Source organism: Globicephala melas, chromosome 20, assembly GCF_963455315.2.
Source record: "Globicephala melas chromosome 20, mGloMel1.2, whole genome shotgun sequence".
In the NCBI taxonomy this organism is placed as follows: domain Eukaryota; kingdom Metazoa; phylum Chordata; class Mammalia; order Artiodactyla; family Delphinidae; genus Globicephala; species Globicephala melas.
The window spans coordinates 968,335-986,294 of record NC_083333.1 but is presented as its reverse complement, the minus strand read 5'-3'; the positions used below and the strand labels follow the sequence as shown (position 1 = coordinate 986,294).

Genomic DNA, 17,960 nt, shown 5'->3' with positions numbered 1-17,960 from the left:
AAAAAAGGAAACAGTGATACTATCCAATTTAAATGAGTTTGTTTTGTTGCTTGTTGGGAGGGGGGCTAATTTGCTCCTGAGGAAGTGTTTATAAATAGCAGCCTGAAACCTCCTCACTTAGATTTTCATTTGGAAACAAAGCGTGAATATTATGAAACATAAACAAGTTGATTTTTTAAAAGAGCAGAATACAACTTTCTCCAAGTATCACATCAGGAAAGCAATCCCCTGCCCAGCTTTTATGATATTTAAATTAAAAGTTAAATTTTAATCTGTATATTCAGTCCCCAAAGCATGTCATTTAAAATTTGTAGACTATGCTTTTTATTACACAATGAACACTACACATCACTTAACTGGGAAAACTTAATTTGCCGTTATATAGTAGTAAAGTTGTTAAACATATTAAAATAAACTACATAATACAGCTTAATAATATACTTATCAAAATATTTTTTTTTTACTTCAAACTATTTCTCTCATATAGCTGGTACATATTTAACCAAATGGCAAAAAAAAAAAAAATTCCTGTCGAGATTCGCAAAATATATACTTCTGTGAAAATAGCTTGAGTCCCCCCACAAATTCAAAACACTGCAACAGGACAAACTTCTGGAGACAGAATCACTGGATCAAAGGGTATACGTACTGTAAATCTTAACAGAAAAATTTAGTCCTATGAGAAATGAGAAAATGAGTGCAAATTTTCCAGGACTAGAAGTGAAGAGTGGGCAAGGATCTCCACTGTCCAAACTCAGTTATCCTGAGGGGTGATCTGTTAGGACTACTATCAGCTGGCCTTCACTTCCTCACTAATTCACATGGAGACCACGATAAATCAGGCCCAGTCAAAGCTAATGACAAGAAAATAGAAACTTTTTATGATTTTAAGGTGCCATTATGTGTTTGGTGACTCAGAAAATTTGGTTTCGGATCTACTGTACTGCTAGTCTTATAGGCCCCCGTAAGGATCTCAAGAAAATAGTGTATTTCCCAAAATTTGAGAGCTTCCAAAACAATTCTTACCAGGCAAGCTCTGAAACAGTAATTCTTAAACTGTAATGTGCATCAACATTTTAACACACCAGGAAAGCCACTGAAAGTGCAGATTCCAGACTTTCTGATTCATTATGTCAGAAGTGGGGCCCAGGAACTTTTATTTTTAACAAGCAGCACAGGTGATTTTGATGATGATGGTCTCTTGTTCACAGATGGAAAAACTAAGGTGAAGACTTCTTTTCCACGTACTAAAAATAGTAATTACTAAAGTTTGGACACTTCTATGAGTATTCTTTACTAATTCCTCTAAAACTATCAAAGCGAAAAGACAAATCTTTGAAATAAAGCCATGGATTCAAGGGTTGGTTTTCTTTTCCCCTAATTTTTTATATATATATATATATTTTTTTTTTTTTCTAACCTGTTGATCTCTATCATTTAACTGGGGTGTTCAGACACATTTAATGTACTTATTGATATGGTTAGGTTTGGAACTGTTGTCATTTCTTTTTTATTTGTCTTATCTGTTCTCTGCTCCCCTTTTATTCTTTTTTCTTTATTGCTGTTGTTTTTATAAATTTATTTATTTTTTGATGCATTGAGTCTTCGTTGTTGGGTCTTCATTGCTGTGCGTGGGCTTTCTCTAGTTGCCGCGAGTGGGGGCTACTCTTCGTTGCGGTGCGTGGGCTTCTCATTGCCGTGGCTTCTCCCGTTGCAGAGCTTGGGCTCTAGGTGCACAGGCTTCAGTAGTTGTGGCACGTGGGCTCAGTAGTTGTGGCATGTGGGCTCAGTAGTTGTGGCACGTGGGCTCAGTAGTTGTGGCCCACGGGCTTCAGAGCACTCAGCAGCTGTGGCACACGGGCTTAGTTGCTCCGTGGCATGTGGGATCCTCCCGGACCAGGGCTCAAACCTGTGTGCCCTGCATTGGCAGGCGGACTCTCGTCCACTGCACCACCAGGGAAGTCCCATAATATTTCTAATCATACCACCATTTTATTTAAAATTAGAAGCACAAAGATTTCACATATACTTCACTGAATCCTCAGCACAGATAAACAACACGATTAAGTCTACTATAAAGACAGAACAGTAGTATGACAGAGAAATTTGCCCAGTCACGTCCTGAACCAGTGGATGTAGCAGAAACAGAACCCCACCACCCAATTCAAATTAACGTAACTCAGCAGATCATGCTGCCCTCAACTTAAAAATTTATGGCTGGTAACATAAATATTAAATTAGGTTCTTATTTCACGAACTTGAGAAAAAAATTCCAGAGGAAAATTCCAGTGGAAAAGACTTATATAAATGTGCTTATTCTATTATGCTAATGCCTCAGATTTCATTAATTGGACAGAAAAGGCAAGTCTAGAGAAACTGTATTAATTATTTATAGCCAAATATGAAATAATCATCCACAATAATCTTAAAACCTCTAAGTTCACTTATTTATACTGGCTTATGCACAACAATGCTTCAGGCAGGGAGACAGGAAATGCGTATTCTCAAAAGTCATTCTTAACTTTCAGACTTGAGAAGCAGCATGAACAGAGTAGAAAAGGGCAAAGACTCTGGAGCCAGGCTACTTGGGTTTGAGTCCTAGTTCCACCCCATACTAACTGGGCCGGCCTCTCTATGTCTCAGTTTCCTCACCTATGAAATGGGAAGAGTAACAGTATTAACCCTTACTGAAAGCCTGGCACATAGTAAGCACTATACAGATGACTGTTGTTACTAAGATTCTCTACTAGTCCTTGTAAAGAAAATCTAGAATTAGGAACGTCTGATGGTTTATTTATACCCTGCCGTGTTCTAGAAAAGGATTTAGCAAAGCTTATAAAAATACATCTAAAGCTAGAGAACATAAATTAGAAGCAAAGGCAGAAAAACGCAAGCCACGATGACCCACACATTTTCTACGGGAGATTCTTAAATTTGATTCTAAGGTTTCAAACATCTGACATGGAAAACAAGTCTAGTCAGATAAGCCATTCAGAGGGGCAGTTAATTACATACTAATGCATAAGAGAATCCAAAACTGGTTAGGAATTTTTTTATGGGGTTTCATAGAGAAAAAAATATATAATGGAATAAATACTTTGATAACAGATCTAAAGAGGATAGTTTCTCATGACAACCCTTACTACAGGATGATGATATTAGTGTAATTCAGTAAAAACAATTCTAATAAGGGTCAAATACAATGCAGTCTAGATCCCCAGCTCTCTACTAATCTGGCTTGATTCAGTGGTAAATTTCAACATCTATAAGAACATAGGGAATCCTCCCTAAACACTTTATCTCAGGCAAATACTGTAATAAGAGTGAGTTTGAACTCTGACAAGAACCTAAAACACAGCTCTCCTATGCTGCCTGTTAAATACAGATACAGAGGCCTTAAGAGAAATGGAGGTGAAGGCAGGGTTCAGAACTTGTGAATACAATAGAATCTACCAAGACACTCACTTGATTATGAGGCTAGCCTTATCTATTCAGAAGTGAGTAGACAGGATTTCCCTGGTGGCACAGTGGTTAAGAATCTGCCTGCCAATGCAGGGGACACAGGTTCGAGCCCTGGTCTGGGAAAATCCCACATGCCACGGAGCAACTAAGCCCGTGTGCCACAATTACTGAAGCCCACGTGCCACAAGTACTGGAGTCCATGCTCCGCAACAAGAGAAGCCACTGCAATGAGAAGCCTGCGTACCACAACGAAGAGTAGCCCCTACTCGCTGCAGCTAGAAAAAGCCCGGGTGCAGCCAAAAGTAAATAAATAATTAAATTTAAAAAGTGAGTAGACAAGGAGCAAAGCCAAAATTCTTTTTAGAAAATTGTTCTAACTCCATCTTAACAGAGATACAAATGGGTAATAAAGGGTCTAGACTAGGAAACATAGAATGCTCAACACAGATAATATTAAATAACCATTGCCTTGATGGTTATGGAAATCGCTTTGCTTCAGGCAAAAGGAAGTTTTAGAAAAAACACTTCAAAGAGCTCTAACAAATAAATTTTAAAAGATGTAAAATTAATAATAGGAAAGGTGTATCTGTTTTCCAATGTGGATGAATGTCAAGTGGCCTACATTTTCCCTTTCCTTATTTTCTACTTCTTGTGGTAACTTTCATGGAGAGCCAGATATTGCTGATGCTTTGAAATGTGGCCATCAGGGGAGAGTTAAAACTTGAAATACTTTAATAAACAGAAATCCCATGGTTCTTGAAGAAAATGAGACTTCTGAGAAAGCTAAGAGACTGTATAAATATGTATTTATCTGTGTTTAGGGAGTTTTCTGAAGTGTTAGTACATAGGCCTCATTAAAGTCAAGTTTACTATATTACCATCTAGAATAAACACAAGACTTCTTTGAATCTGGTTAATTTATACAGAGCTCTTTCTTTCGTACAAAGGAGAGAGGCTCCAGGGCCTGTAGCAAAAGACAGAAATGAACTTCAAGGCCCTAAGATGAAGTCAAATACATGGCTAATTTAATGGCAATCACCCTACAGAGTCTGTAATAAGCACTACATGATTAAGAAGGGGCAATTTCTATTCAAAATGGCCCCCCGTAGATGACCTATTAAACACTAACGTGAAAATTAATGTCTAACCTAAACTACTTTGATTCAGAAGATGACCAATTTCTGCTCTTAGTGTCAAGACACGCCTCGTCAGTGATGGACAACCTCCCAGTCCACTTTTCATGGACAGATGGTGAGCCATGGCCTGCCCTTGACTCCACATACTCATATGGATGCTTCTTCACACTAACCATAATGGGGTCAAGTGAAGGTTTAGAGACTTGGGGAAATAGCACATTAAAAGGTTCATTCATAATTTGTTGGAGAAATGGAGAAAACTGAGAGGTACAAGGGGTGGAGTGGGACACCTCTATTTTCTGTGAAGTGAATTTTCTGACATCCTTTAACTCAACTACTGTTGGTCAACTGCTCCTTAAAAGATAATCAAGCGATAATTCTCAGTAATGTTTACGTGCATCAGTAATCAGACACGACAATTATCTTAATTTTTAGTTCAGGTCTTCTTCACATTTGAGTTCATTGATTGTAAAACATCTGTACTGGAATCAAGTGTCAGAAAGTAGCCTTTGACTCTAGCAGTTTTCTTGGCTGTATTTTTTTCAGAGTTGTATAGCATATTCTATAAACAACTTATTTAATAATGTTGGCTGCTTTATAGTATTCCATTAAGTATTCAAATGCCTTATCTGCCCGTCGAACTTCTTTTCCTTAAAATGGATTCCTGGCATTTCTAAAATTAAATACTGTCAGAGGAAAGAAGAACTTTGCATTTATCAGGTACCAAATGATGCGCTTTGACCACTTAACAGATGATGTATTGGCAACTATTCAAGGTTCCCATTTGTGGTCTCAGTTTGGAACTGGGTTTCAAGAAGTGTACTAAGTGCACATCCCAACCGTATTAATTAATTTCAGGATTTACCATATTTAGTCCTCCAATTGTGTTCATTATTGATATGAAATAAAGCTCCCCAGAGCAAAAAAAAAAAAAAAAAAGGAAAGATGACAGCTCAGAATTAGGTTAAAGAACTATAAAAGAGATCAAATGCTGTTAATATACAACTATAAAGAGATGAAAGAGGAAAATGGTAAATTGAATATCTGAATCAGATTCCATGTGTAAACACACATCATAACTCTTGACAGCCTGCTAAAGCCAGCCTGTTCTCAAATTCAATTAAGAACATTACTGGATCATGATGGACTGATCATTATACTAGTTACGTCAGAAAAAGTAATTACTTTGATTTCTGTGTATCCAGCTGGTTGCCACATTCCTGAAATCAGAACCCTCCCTAAAAGGACCAAAACTACTAAATAATTAAGGAAGCAGCATTAGCACTTTAAAATTACTTAAAGAGAAAGGCAACTTATCTAGAAGGTAGAACAGCACACGAGATATTTGTCAAAGCATTTACCATCTCTACAGGGTACTTTCATTTGAAAGCTGAAATTAAGTCCCCCAGAAGGAGATACTGTGAGACTCAATGTCATTTTCACAAAGTCATGTCCTTCATTAACACTAAAGAGTCTAAGTTCAATTTTCATGAATTATCATTAAAACTGGAGTCAGTCAATTCATTTAGAAGCCATACAACCAGTTCTAATTCAGCAGAATATGTAAAAGAGACACTGTTTTTATTTTTTTAACAGAATCTAAAGACTGCACTCCTTCCGTTTAAAATCTCTGCAAATGAACCTTCTTGGAAGAAGTTTCACAATTTCCTAGAATTTAAAACAAGACAAATCAACTCCATGCTTTTTTCAGACTTCTTACCTGTGTTGCCAAACTCAAGACCTGCTGTACCAGCTCCTGCGTTTCTGATGGTTTCTTAAGAAACAGCTTCACTATGGCAGTAAGCTGAGTGAGCTGTACCTAAGCAAATGTAATTTAATAGGTAAAGTGAAAGGCATTTGCATTATTCCACACCATGAATTCCAAACTGATATTTTCCCAAATATGACTTACCATGAGGTCTTTCTGATTTTGATTAAGAAACAAAGGTTAAAACTCAGCCAATATCCACAATAGCAGTCAAAGGTTTTCATCAACTGAAAACTCACTAGCCTCCTATCTCCAAATTGCATATTTTGGCATCAAAAACTGCCGGTTTGTTTCTGGCCCAGATAATCACCTGTATTTCTTAAAGTACATGCTAACATACTGATGGCAATAAAACTGGTTCCTGACCAAATTCTTTATTATTTACTTCCACCAAAAGCTACAACTTCCAGGGAATTAGGGAATCATTTATCATACTGAGGCAAGAGCCAAGACAGTAGAATTGTGCCAGATCACAACCAATTAAGAGTGGCATGCTAGGGCTTCCCTGGTGGCGCAGTGGTTAAGAATCCGCCTGCAATAAAGGGGACACGGGTTTGAGCCCTGGTCCAGGAAGATCCCACGTGCCGCAGAGCAACTAAGCCCATGCGCCACAACTACTGAAGCCTGCGCGCCTAGAGTCTGTGCTCCGCAACAAGAGAAGCCACCACAATGAGAAGCCCTCGCACTGCAATGAAGAGTGGCCCCCGCTCGCAGCAACTAGAGAAAGCCTGCGCACAGCAATGGAAGACCCAATGCAGCCAAAAATAAATAAATGAAACAAATCTATTAAAAACAAAACAAAAAAAAGAATAAAATTTTAAAAATAATAATAATAAAAAAAAAGTTGCCTGCCAAACCATGAGACTACTGGCTGGTATATGTTCCTTGTAGGGCCTATTAAAATTACTATGATAGATTACACACATGAACTTCAATTTGCAGTGAGTACAAATGCCGGGGAAAAAGCTTTAATAATTTATCTGCTTCTCTGGGCCTTTGACTCGAAGGTCTCTCAGTTTTGGTAGAAGACAGACAGAAGATGGGAAGGAGTCTAACCATCCACAAAGAATCTTTTCAAACTGCACATGCCAGCCTTCACCCCAGACAGAAACCCCAGCTGCAACTGAGCCACAACCATTACTAACAGCAATGGGTAATCATCTTTAGGTGACAGAAAATTAAAAAGTAATAACTACTGCTCTAAGTCAGTAGTTGTCAAAGTGTGGTTCTGGACCAGCAGCAGCAATAGCATCACCACCCTCAACCTTGTAAGAAATGAACATGCTTAGGCCCATCTCAGACCTACTGACTCAGAAACTCTAGGGGTGGGGCCCAGCAACCTGTCCTTTAACACAGGTTAAACACCAGTGCTTAGGTGCTTCTAGGCTCATTAAAGTTTGAGAACCACTGTCTAAATTAGGCAGGCTTGTTCCAACAGAAGTTAGCACAACTGAAAAAGGTCACCCCTTTTGGGAGAAAAATGAACATACTATATGTGTATATAAATTCGCACACATGAAACTGCCTAACCTTTACCTTTCCTGAAGTCGTCCCCAAAACATCTAATACATTAAGATATAGATGGGAACTTACCTGGGTGCTTTCATCATGAAAACCTTCCAGGAACCTCTCTAGTAACTCATCTGCATTGTCAATTCTTTCAGCATATTCTCCCACAATCCAAATCATAGCTGCTGGAGTGTCTGGCTCATCCAGTGAGTCTAAGTTCTCACACAAAGTGGCAATGATACTTTCATATCTGATATAACAAAATGGACTATGGTTACTGAAGGCAAAACTGAGAAGTGTATTTAACAATGAAGCCTACAAAGCAAAAAACCATGGACAAGGTACCCTAAACCACCACCAAACTACAAAGACTTTTAGCCAAGAGAATGTACAGGCTTTAAAGCCAGAAAATTATAAACGTCTTCAATTTTCCTTCAATTTTCCTTCTAGTTATTCCTTAATAACTAGACCATAAATCTTTATAAAAGCTTATCAGATATTCTTTTCACAAGGAAAAACTAACCTATGGTTTAAGATAATACCACTACCTTACATTTCTCACAGTCTTTCTCATAACTAGATCAGAGAAATTTCCTATTACTTCGTTTTACCTTCATCGTAGAGGAACAGAAATTCCACTTTACTATTAGGAAAATGGAGTCAGACAACAATAGCATCCAGAAACAGTAATTTTGTCTCTTATCCACTATCTCTGCTTTCTATAGAGATCTTTATGTTCTTTCCTCCCAAGGCACCCACACTAATGACCTGTTTTTCTAAAGAAATAAGCAATTCAAGTATTTATTTTCACAGGTCTATAGCTCTCATTCTTTACCATGTTAAATCCATCTCCTTGGCTAATGTGTTTTTTTTTTGCTTTTTTTTTTTTTGCAGTATGCAGGCCGCTCCCGTTGCGGAGCACAGGCTCCAGACGCGCAGGCTCAGGGGCCATGGCTCACAGGCCCAGCCGCTCCACGGCATGTGGGATCTTCCCAGACCGGGGCACAAACCCGTGTCCCCTGCATCGGCAGGCGGACTCTCAACCACTGCCCCACCAGGGAAGCCCGGCTAATGTAGTTTTAAACATCAGAATGAAATTGTATAATAAATGAGATATGGACAACTGAATAATACACTTAATTGTTTGCCCTATTTCCACTGATTAAACCAGGTCCTCGATAATGCTTTCTTAAACTTAAACTATCATAATCCCTCAGTAATACAGACCAGAAATGGACACATTTCTTTACCAAGCATATTAAGATATACACCTCCCCACTTAATCAAGAAGTTTAGAAACCCAACCCTCCTCTTTCCTGGGAGAGTGGTAAAAGTATATGATCCTTTTTCCAAATATACCATTTCTAGAATTAAAAATATATATATATATATATATATAGAGAGAGAGAGAGAGAGAGAGAGAGAGAGAGAGAGTACACATAATGCTTAATAACCCACTACCTTATTAAAATATTTCTTCTAATTCTGAGTCCACCACTAAGCTAACTAACTGTAAGTCACTTCATTTCACATTATCTTTAACGATAATCAGAAGCCTTAGCACAGTTCATCTCTATGATTATAAGGTAAAATGAGATTTAGGATGCTTATAAGATCTGCTCTTATTTCACTCTTTTCAGGTTCCTTAATTGTTTGCCTTCAAAAGCAAATCTGAAAAAGTATTTTTGTTTCATAACTAAGAGGCCTCAATGTGAAAATTTTTGTGGAGTGAAAATGTAGATTTTGTATATCTTAATGGAAGCAGCTACAATACTTCAGAAAAGGCCTGAAACTCTGACAGTTCACTGTTGCGTGTTCTATAATTTTCTACAAGTACTAGGTAACATACTAAGTGAATAGTGAAGCTGTCACCTCCCTGGCTTTTACAATAAGGTGACCATATAATTTATTATTCAAACTGAGACGTTTCTGAGAGTGAAAAGGGGCACAATTATTAATTATGCCTGGTAAGAGGCATAAAATGGATTATGCCCAGACAACGTGGAATATATGGGTATCCTTATTTAATAGTAACTTCATCACCAAAGAATCTGGCTAACTTTAATATATGTCAATTGACAATGCATCTTCAGACAGAGCTTCAATTCTTCTAAAAGTGATAAAGCAGAGTGAAAAATCAGATTTTAATCCTTGTGCTAACCAACTTATATGTTTCTGATTTTTAATAAAGTATTCAATTATGACCAGTTACTTTACAAAGACTAATTCTTACCTAGCCAACCTCAAAGTGCCTTACTTAAACATTTCCTAAATGATCTGAGGAAGAGGGGCAGAAGTATCTGGACGTACTTGTTGGGGTATTTGCGGAAGATATAACAATCGCCTCTTGGACCACATAATTTACTTTGGTTTGGATGAGATCAAGCAATGTGCTTACACAGCGCTCTGCAGATTGCTGCAAAGAGGAACATATTGAGAAGTCAGATGATCTATCCAATAACACAACCTCAACATAAAAAATATTTTTTTTCGAACATTCAGGTGTTATCAACTAAACTAGACTAAAAGATGAGGCACTTAATTTGACCACACTATACTAGAGGCTGGGTTATCTGATGGAGATATACAGAAGTTCTAGATATACTCCAAATTTTACTCATTACAAGAAACAGTTCAAGTGAAAAAAATCATCTTGGATAGCCAGGATGACAGAAATGAGAAGAAAGCATAAGTCAAGGTAGAAGGAAAGAATAAGAATGAAAGAATAAGCCAAGCGAAGAGGTCTTTATCTGCAGTTCATGAATGAGCACAGACAGAAGGCATCTTTAAACCTCTTGAAATGAAACTGCCAAATTTCATTTGTGCACACAAGCATATTTTCCTGGGAGAAGGTTTACAGTTTTCATTATATTTTCAAAGTTCTGACTCAAAAAACTCTAAGAAAAATTTGCCATCTTCTGGGCTATATAACTGCAAGTCTATGGCCTTAGATAAACTGCAACTTTCCACAGCCTATGGCTCATCTATAAAATAGAATTTAATCTATTAGTCTTTTATTAATGAAGGGAATATGGAAAAATACAAGTGACAAAACTAATGTATTGAAACAATAAGTCATAGTTTTTAAAAGAAGGTTCCAGAAGAGAGAGCCTAAAAACCAAGGACTGATTTATCATATATTACAATGTATTATGATGGGTCATTCCATTATATGCCTCCTGATAAGATGCAATAGGAAATTCACAGCAGCATCTAAGAGGTATTCTTGCCAAAAACACTGAATATGAATATTACCAAGCCTCTAGATTTAATTTTCTAAAGGGGATGAAGGAATGAGATAAACAACATCACTAAAATACTATCAGCCAAATCTAGACTCTGGAAAATTCTACAAGCCTAATGATCTAGTCCTTTCAACAAATGGCACCCAAATAAATAAGTAAAGACTTAAGAGACATATTAACCAAATGCAATGTATACCTAGCTCTCGTTTAGATTTTGATTTGAACAAGGCAACTGTAAGAAGACATTTAGACACAATTAGGGAAAACTGAACATGGACTAGGTATTTAATGAGATTAAGAGTTACTGTTTGTTGAGTATGGTAACGATATCATGACAATTTTTTTTTTAGAGGACCTTATCTATTAGATATACACATTGGACTACTCTAATAAGATCATATCTGAGATCTGCATTAAAATATAACAGTAACCCACTCCCTTGAAGGGGGAGGGAGAGGGAGAAGATCAAATGGGAACAGCAATGTGTTGATATTTGTTCAAGATGGATGGTGGGTATATGAGAGCTCATTAATCAATTTTACCTTAGTGTATACCTAAAAATTTCTGTAATAAAATCTTTTAAAGGTACTGTAATTTAAACCATTCCAAGCAATATAACGAAAACAAAATTGCATCTTGAGGTTATTTATATGAGGTCATATATATGATGATTCTGTTCTCTTTTATTATTGTAGTTTTCCCGTTTTTGAATTCTATTTTATTCATTTTCAACTAGTTATTTCCTGTGCTGTTATTACAACAGCAAAACAGTTGGGAAATTTTAAATATAAAAGTTATGATAAATTATAAAGCATGTAAGGGTTAAATTATCAAATTAGATAGTACAAATAACGTACTCAGCATAAGGCTTGATAGAAAGCTAACATTTACTGAACCCTTAGTTTCATTATTATAATAAAGATAAACAAAAGGCCATCTCCCATGATGCATCAATATTCAAAAACAATTAAGTCTAGGATAGTAATTTTCAAGCAAATTGTCATCTCACCTATATTGCTTTTGATTAAATTTTAAAAACACCATTAAAGCAGTATGGCAGAGGAACAAAAGTAAATATCCAATCATTGTATATACAAAGTAAGTCCAGAAACAGAGAAAGGCATACAGACATATAAAATTTAGTATATGATAAAGGCAACATTTCATAACAGTAAGGAAAGGATGAATTGTTCTTGTGTTTGATCCCCACACTCTTATCTTTAACCAAACCATTGCCATTAAAGTAGAAAATAAAAGTGAATTTTATATAATTTTGAAGTGAAGCACAATTTTCTAGGTGGTCCACTAAAGATATCATTGGGAGAGGGACTTCCCTGGTGGCTCAGTGGTTAAGAATCCGCCTGCCAATGCAGGGGACACGGGTTCGAGCTCTGGTCCAGGAAGATACCACATGCCACAGAGCAACTAAGCCCGTGACCACAACTACTGAGCCTGTGCTCTAGAGCCCACGAGCCAAAACTACTGAGCCTGCATGCCACAACTACTGAAGCCCGAGCACCTAGAGACTATGCTCTGCAACAAGAGAAGCCACCGCAAGAAGAAGCCCGTGCACCGCGAAGAAGAGTAGCCCCCACTCTCTGCAACTAGAGAAAGCCCACACACAGCAACGACGATCCAATGCAGCCCAAAATAAATAAATAAATAAATTTATTATTTTTAAAAAAAGATACCATTGAGAGAAAATGGATAGAACTCACTACATAAGGAAATGTGAACTCCTATGCATCAAGAAGTCAAATGAAATCAAAAGGAAAATAATTGGGAAAATAACTATTAATGAAATGAAGGGGTATTAAATGAATTAATACCCTTAATTAATTATAAAAAACTTTAAAAAATCAATGTGGAAAAGATAACACATTGAAAAAAGATACACATGGTATGAAAAAGCAATTCCAAATGGCTAAGCATAATGAAGAAAATGTCACCTCAAGTAGAGATCAAAGATTTAGCTAAAAGGATCCTCCTTATAACCATTATTTGGAAAAAGAGCAGAAACAACTTTAAGGTCCATACAGGAAGGGAAAGGCTAAATAATTATGAAGCAATCACCCAGTATATCTACAAACCACTAAAAATGATGTAAAATATTATCAGTAACATGGGAAAATGTCCATGTATAATAAGCAAAAAAAGCAGACTACAAAACATAAGTAAATAGCACTTGTAGAATGATCTCGTTTTTATAAAAAACACACCTGTTTATGGAGGATTATGTAAACAAAGACTTAAAATCATGTCCACATCATCTCTGGAAGGGTAGAACAGGGGTAGGAGAAAGCAGAGTGTTCCACTTTTAACTTGTCTTTTTAAAATGATTTCATGTAGTAAATACATATGCTTTTTGTTTGCATAAGACATAAGTCAGTACCTTATCTTGAGCTACAAAAATAAGAAATGGTAAACACCAAAGAACAGAAGAGTGGGAAGTGAGGAATACCTTAACTTAGTGACTTAATCTCTCTCAAACAAAACCAAACATATAAATAAATCTCGCAAACAAAATCATTTTATTTGTAAGAAAAGGAGGGCAGAGGTTTATTTCCTCCTTAAAGAAACAGGTATACACTGTAAGATATACAGCTTTAAATCTGTCAATCATACCTCAATAAAGCTGGAGGTGGGGTGGAGAGTAAAATCTATTTAAAAAAACAACCAAACAAAAAAGAACAGGCAAAAGTTACTGAAAAAACAGTACCATGAAATTGCTTTTCCAGTGTTACTTATTGACTCAATGGCTTATGCTTAATCTTTAACCTAACCAACTTAATATGATAAAATTATACATTTTTTTCACCTCAGGGTACTTAAAGCAACAAGGAAACACCTGTACTTACAGTCATGATAAAAAACAACTCCAACTCTTAACACCCAAATTTTACAATAGGCCCTGTTATCTTAGCTAAGCACTAAACTAAAATTCTTTTTTTCTCATCTGTCATATCTTTGAAACCAACTACACATTAAAAAAGGGTCAGGTGCCCTGAGAGAACAGCAGCAGCTCAGTCTGGAAGCTACAGAGAAAGGCTATTACAATTCCCTCACTGGTTCTTGCCCTTGTCCCATGGATAGGTTAGTTAAAAACAGGCAATCACTGTCTCTCCTGCCCCAATAACTGTGTCTGGACTAGGCAACTCTTTCCAACTAATAACTTTCATGATTTAACCAGTTCTAAGAAAAGTTCTTAGGCAAATCCAGGTAACTGGAAATAAGAGAACACTATCTAAAAGGCAGGATTCTTGAAGGCTGATCTTAAGCTTCCAAAGGAAGTTCATTCCTCACACACTCATATTCCCACCAGGGCACCCTGAATCAAAGGAAGAAGTGAGAGCCACCAGAAGTTCATCTCTTCCAGAAGATGATGGATAACTTTTCCATTTAGTCACAACAGACGGTACTAACAGCCGCTAGGAATCTAGATGCTTTGAGAACACTTTCTAGTAATTCCAGGGATAGAAAAAGCTCTTTAACTTTGGAATGAGACTCTTTGCAAGAGCACTGTCAGAGAGGTTAGTAAGACAATGACATTCTGGCAGTGAAAAGCACAAAATGACTCTTCTGCTACCAAAATAGCTCTGAAAATTGTCTGCATTAATACCATTAGCAGGTGGCTATTCCACAATGAGAAAAGAAAAAGAAAAAAGTTAAGTAGTGGTGGTAAGTTAAGAAGTGTGGGAGTAAAAAAAAAAAAGATGTAACACATCAAGATCCAATAAACAGATTTTCCCATTTCTCAAATGGAGCAACAGAAGTATATATTAAGTATGTGAAGCAACTGAGCTGGCAGAACCAGAAGTAGAAACCAGGATTAATTGACTTCTTGCTATAACAACTAGTCTACTAAACGATTTATCAGTGGTAACCATATGAAGCAGCATTCAGTAAATAAAAACAAGGAAGGCCAATTAGGAATTTGGCTTTCAGAGGCACTTCTCTGACACAGCATCTGTTTCCTTCTGTTCCTGTGAAGCACTGGTCATACTGTACAAATTATTTTAGTAACTATCCTTGTGAAATCATATGGCCCAATCTGACTCAAAGTAGAACTGTAGGGATTTCCCTGGTGGTGCAGTGGTTAAGAATCCGCCTGCCAATGCAGGGGACACGGGTCGGAGCCCTGGTCCAGGAAGATCCCACATACGCCGAAGCAAATAAGCCTGTGCACCACAACTACTGAGCCTGTGCTCTAGAGCCCACAAGCCACAACTACTGAGGCCCGTGCACCTAGAGTCCGTGCTCTGCCACAAGAGAAACCACCGAAATGAGAAGCCCCAATGCACCTCAACGAAGAGTAGCCCCCACTCACCACGACTAGAGAAAGCCCACGCGCGGCAATGAAGACCCAACGCAGCCAATAAATAAATAAATAATTAAATAAAATGTCAAAAGAAAAAAAAGCAGAATTGCACATAGTCAAGTTGTAAGAACAAATATGGAGCTCTGAATCCACAATATCGTTGTGCACAGAAGCCATCATTAATTGCAACAAACTTCTGAATGAGGAGAAACAACTGAGGCTTGGTGACTGATGAAGCAGTGCATTGTAAGTTGTAGCCCTTAATACCTACTGGAAGGCTGCAACCAAGCTAGAACCAATCTGCCCTCTAAGACCACAGAGAAGCTCTACAAGAGGACTTCCAAGTAAAGATCAACTCCCTTCCCTAAAGCAGAAACCTGCTAGTCAACAGTCCTGCCTATGTGCACAGAAATCCTGACAAGTTTTCTGTCATCTCATTTTTAACACAAATAGGCAGGAATTTACTGTAAGTATGGTATACACTTCAATTAAAAAATCATATATAGACATGCAACCATCACCATAAAATACTCCAGATAATTAAATTCAAACTGCAGAAACAAAACCAAAAACTGTAATTCACATCACAAGAGATTTAAGAAACTATTGCAACCACAAAAAAAGGAATGCTATGAAAAAGTACCCATAACAAGAAGCAGCAATGAAGGGAGGCTGTATGGAAAGACGGCTGTGCAGAAGACAAGAAAGCAACCACCCAGACTGGAGTAAGGACTGGAAGGACAGAGGACTGGAAAAGAGAAGGGTCTAGAACAAAAGAAAAGTTTTATTAATTTGATATTATGCTTGAAAAGCTGGAAGAAGATAGGAGTGCAATGAAGGCACAATGAAATTTAAAAAAAAAAGACAAAGGCCATTAAAAACTACAGAAAAAACAAAAGCCTTTATAAGAAAGAAAACGCAATCATTTGATTGTGTAGGCTCTACATATTTACAGGCATAATACGCACAGCAAGCTTTGCAAGACTCTAGTTGATAGAACAAGAAACAAAGGTAATATTATCTCAATTTACAAAGATAATACAGGAAAAAAAACCTCATGATATAACTATACAGGGGATCTATACAGAACGGTAGAAGTAGGAGTGATGGAGTATATGAACCAAGTTGCTTCTCTCATAGCGGAAAGTTAATAAGCGATGTCTACAATTGGTAAATCAATAAATAGTAGCATAAGGATATTAGAGATATGGAAGTAATCAAAATAACTAAAACTAGGAACAGAGTTAAACATGATTCCCTCGGGAAAGAGAGGGACCAGAGACAGCTGTTTTTCATTAAAAATTCTTTAATATTTTAACAATGTGCTTTATTATTTTGATAAACTTAAAAATGTAAGGAAAGAGGTGAAGAGAATACCTAGAGTCCCACAACGTGATCAAAACTACCACGGGACACTTGCCTCCACCTTGATGGCACACCGTCCAATGGCCCGCAAAAGTGTGCGCACAAAGTCGACATCCACCTCTGTGGCATATTCCCTCAGTTCTGCCAGAACCTGTTAAAAATCCATGAAGTGAATAATCATTAAGGATTCTCCAACAGCAATTTCATGGCCTAGGTTTTTCTGAAGGCCAGATCTTAAGATCTAAGTTATTAGATCTTAACTTGAATATACTTTAAGTCTGACCTGAGCAATGTTGGCTTGGGATGCCAAACGAATCATGATGTCCAATTTCTCTAGTTTCACATAGATGGGATCATTGTACGTCACAAAGAAAACTTTGATCTGCTTCAAGATTTCAGGCCTGTGGTACACAGAAACACAAGATAAGGAAGGTGAGGCATATATTGATATATCCTTCTGAGTCTGCATTAATACCTAACCTGTGCTTCTCTGCTCTCCATTCACACACTCCACTCCAGGGAAAAAAAACTCACAAACTTCCTCTACATCCCTCTAACCAGATCCATCTGGCAGACTATTTTTAAGGAGTAAAGTATATATTGCCAAGAAGAACCACTGGAAGAACAACAACCTGATCTACATTACAGCCTGAACCATATTAAGCAGACACTAGCTATCATACAACTAAGAGTTCCTTCAGAAAAGAAACTAAATTGTAGAGCAACACCAGGCATTCATTGTAGGAACACTCTAAAATCAACTGTTAGCCTCCTGACCCTGGGCAAGTTGCTCTACCATACAGTATTTTCATTTCCATACATTAAACAGAGTTTTAACACAGTCCTCTTTAATAATGATGTTATTAAGTTTAATTCAAAATTACAAACACTTTAATCACCAATTCATTTTTTCCCAACCTTTTCTGGACGATCAGGTTGATGTTCCTCAGGGCGACGTACTGCACCTCTGGCTCCCCAGACAGCAAAGTGACAAGTGGAGGGGCCAACTTCTTCAGCAGCATATTGTAGTAGTCAGAGTCCTTGGGTAACAACTCTAGAAATTTCATTAGGACTTTTACTGCTGAAAGCACCACTGCTGAGTTGGCGTGAGAGAGCCAAGGAGTTACCCGCTCACAGATACTGAGGACAGAAAATGC

At 37.3% G+C, this 17,960-nt stretch overlaps 1 protein-coding gene across 1 annotated transcript in view; it reads right to left on the bottom strand.

Moving 5' to 3' along the window:
* LOC115850676 (AP-2 complex subunit beta-like) overlaps positions 1-17,960 on the bottom strand; it is a 76,203-nt gene that overhangs the window by 25,412 nt on the left and 32,831 nt on the right. Inside the window, 7 exon segments of the mRNA XM_060290040.2 lie at positions 6,319-6,417; positions 7,960-8,125; positions 10,186-10,210; positions 10,213-10,291; positions 16,859-16,954; positions 17,087-17,204; positions 17,722-17,943. Coding sequence (XP_060146023.2) covers positions 6,319-6,417; positions 7,960-8,125; positions 10,186-10,210; positions 10,213-10,291; positions 16,859-16,954; positions 17,087-17,204; positions 17,722-17,943 — 805 coding nt within the window.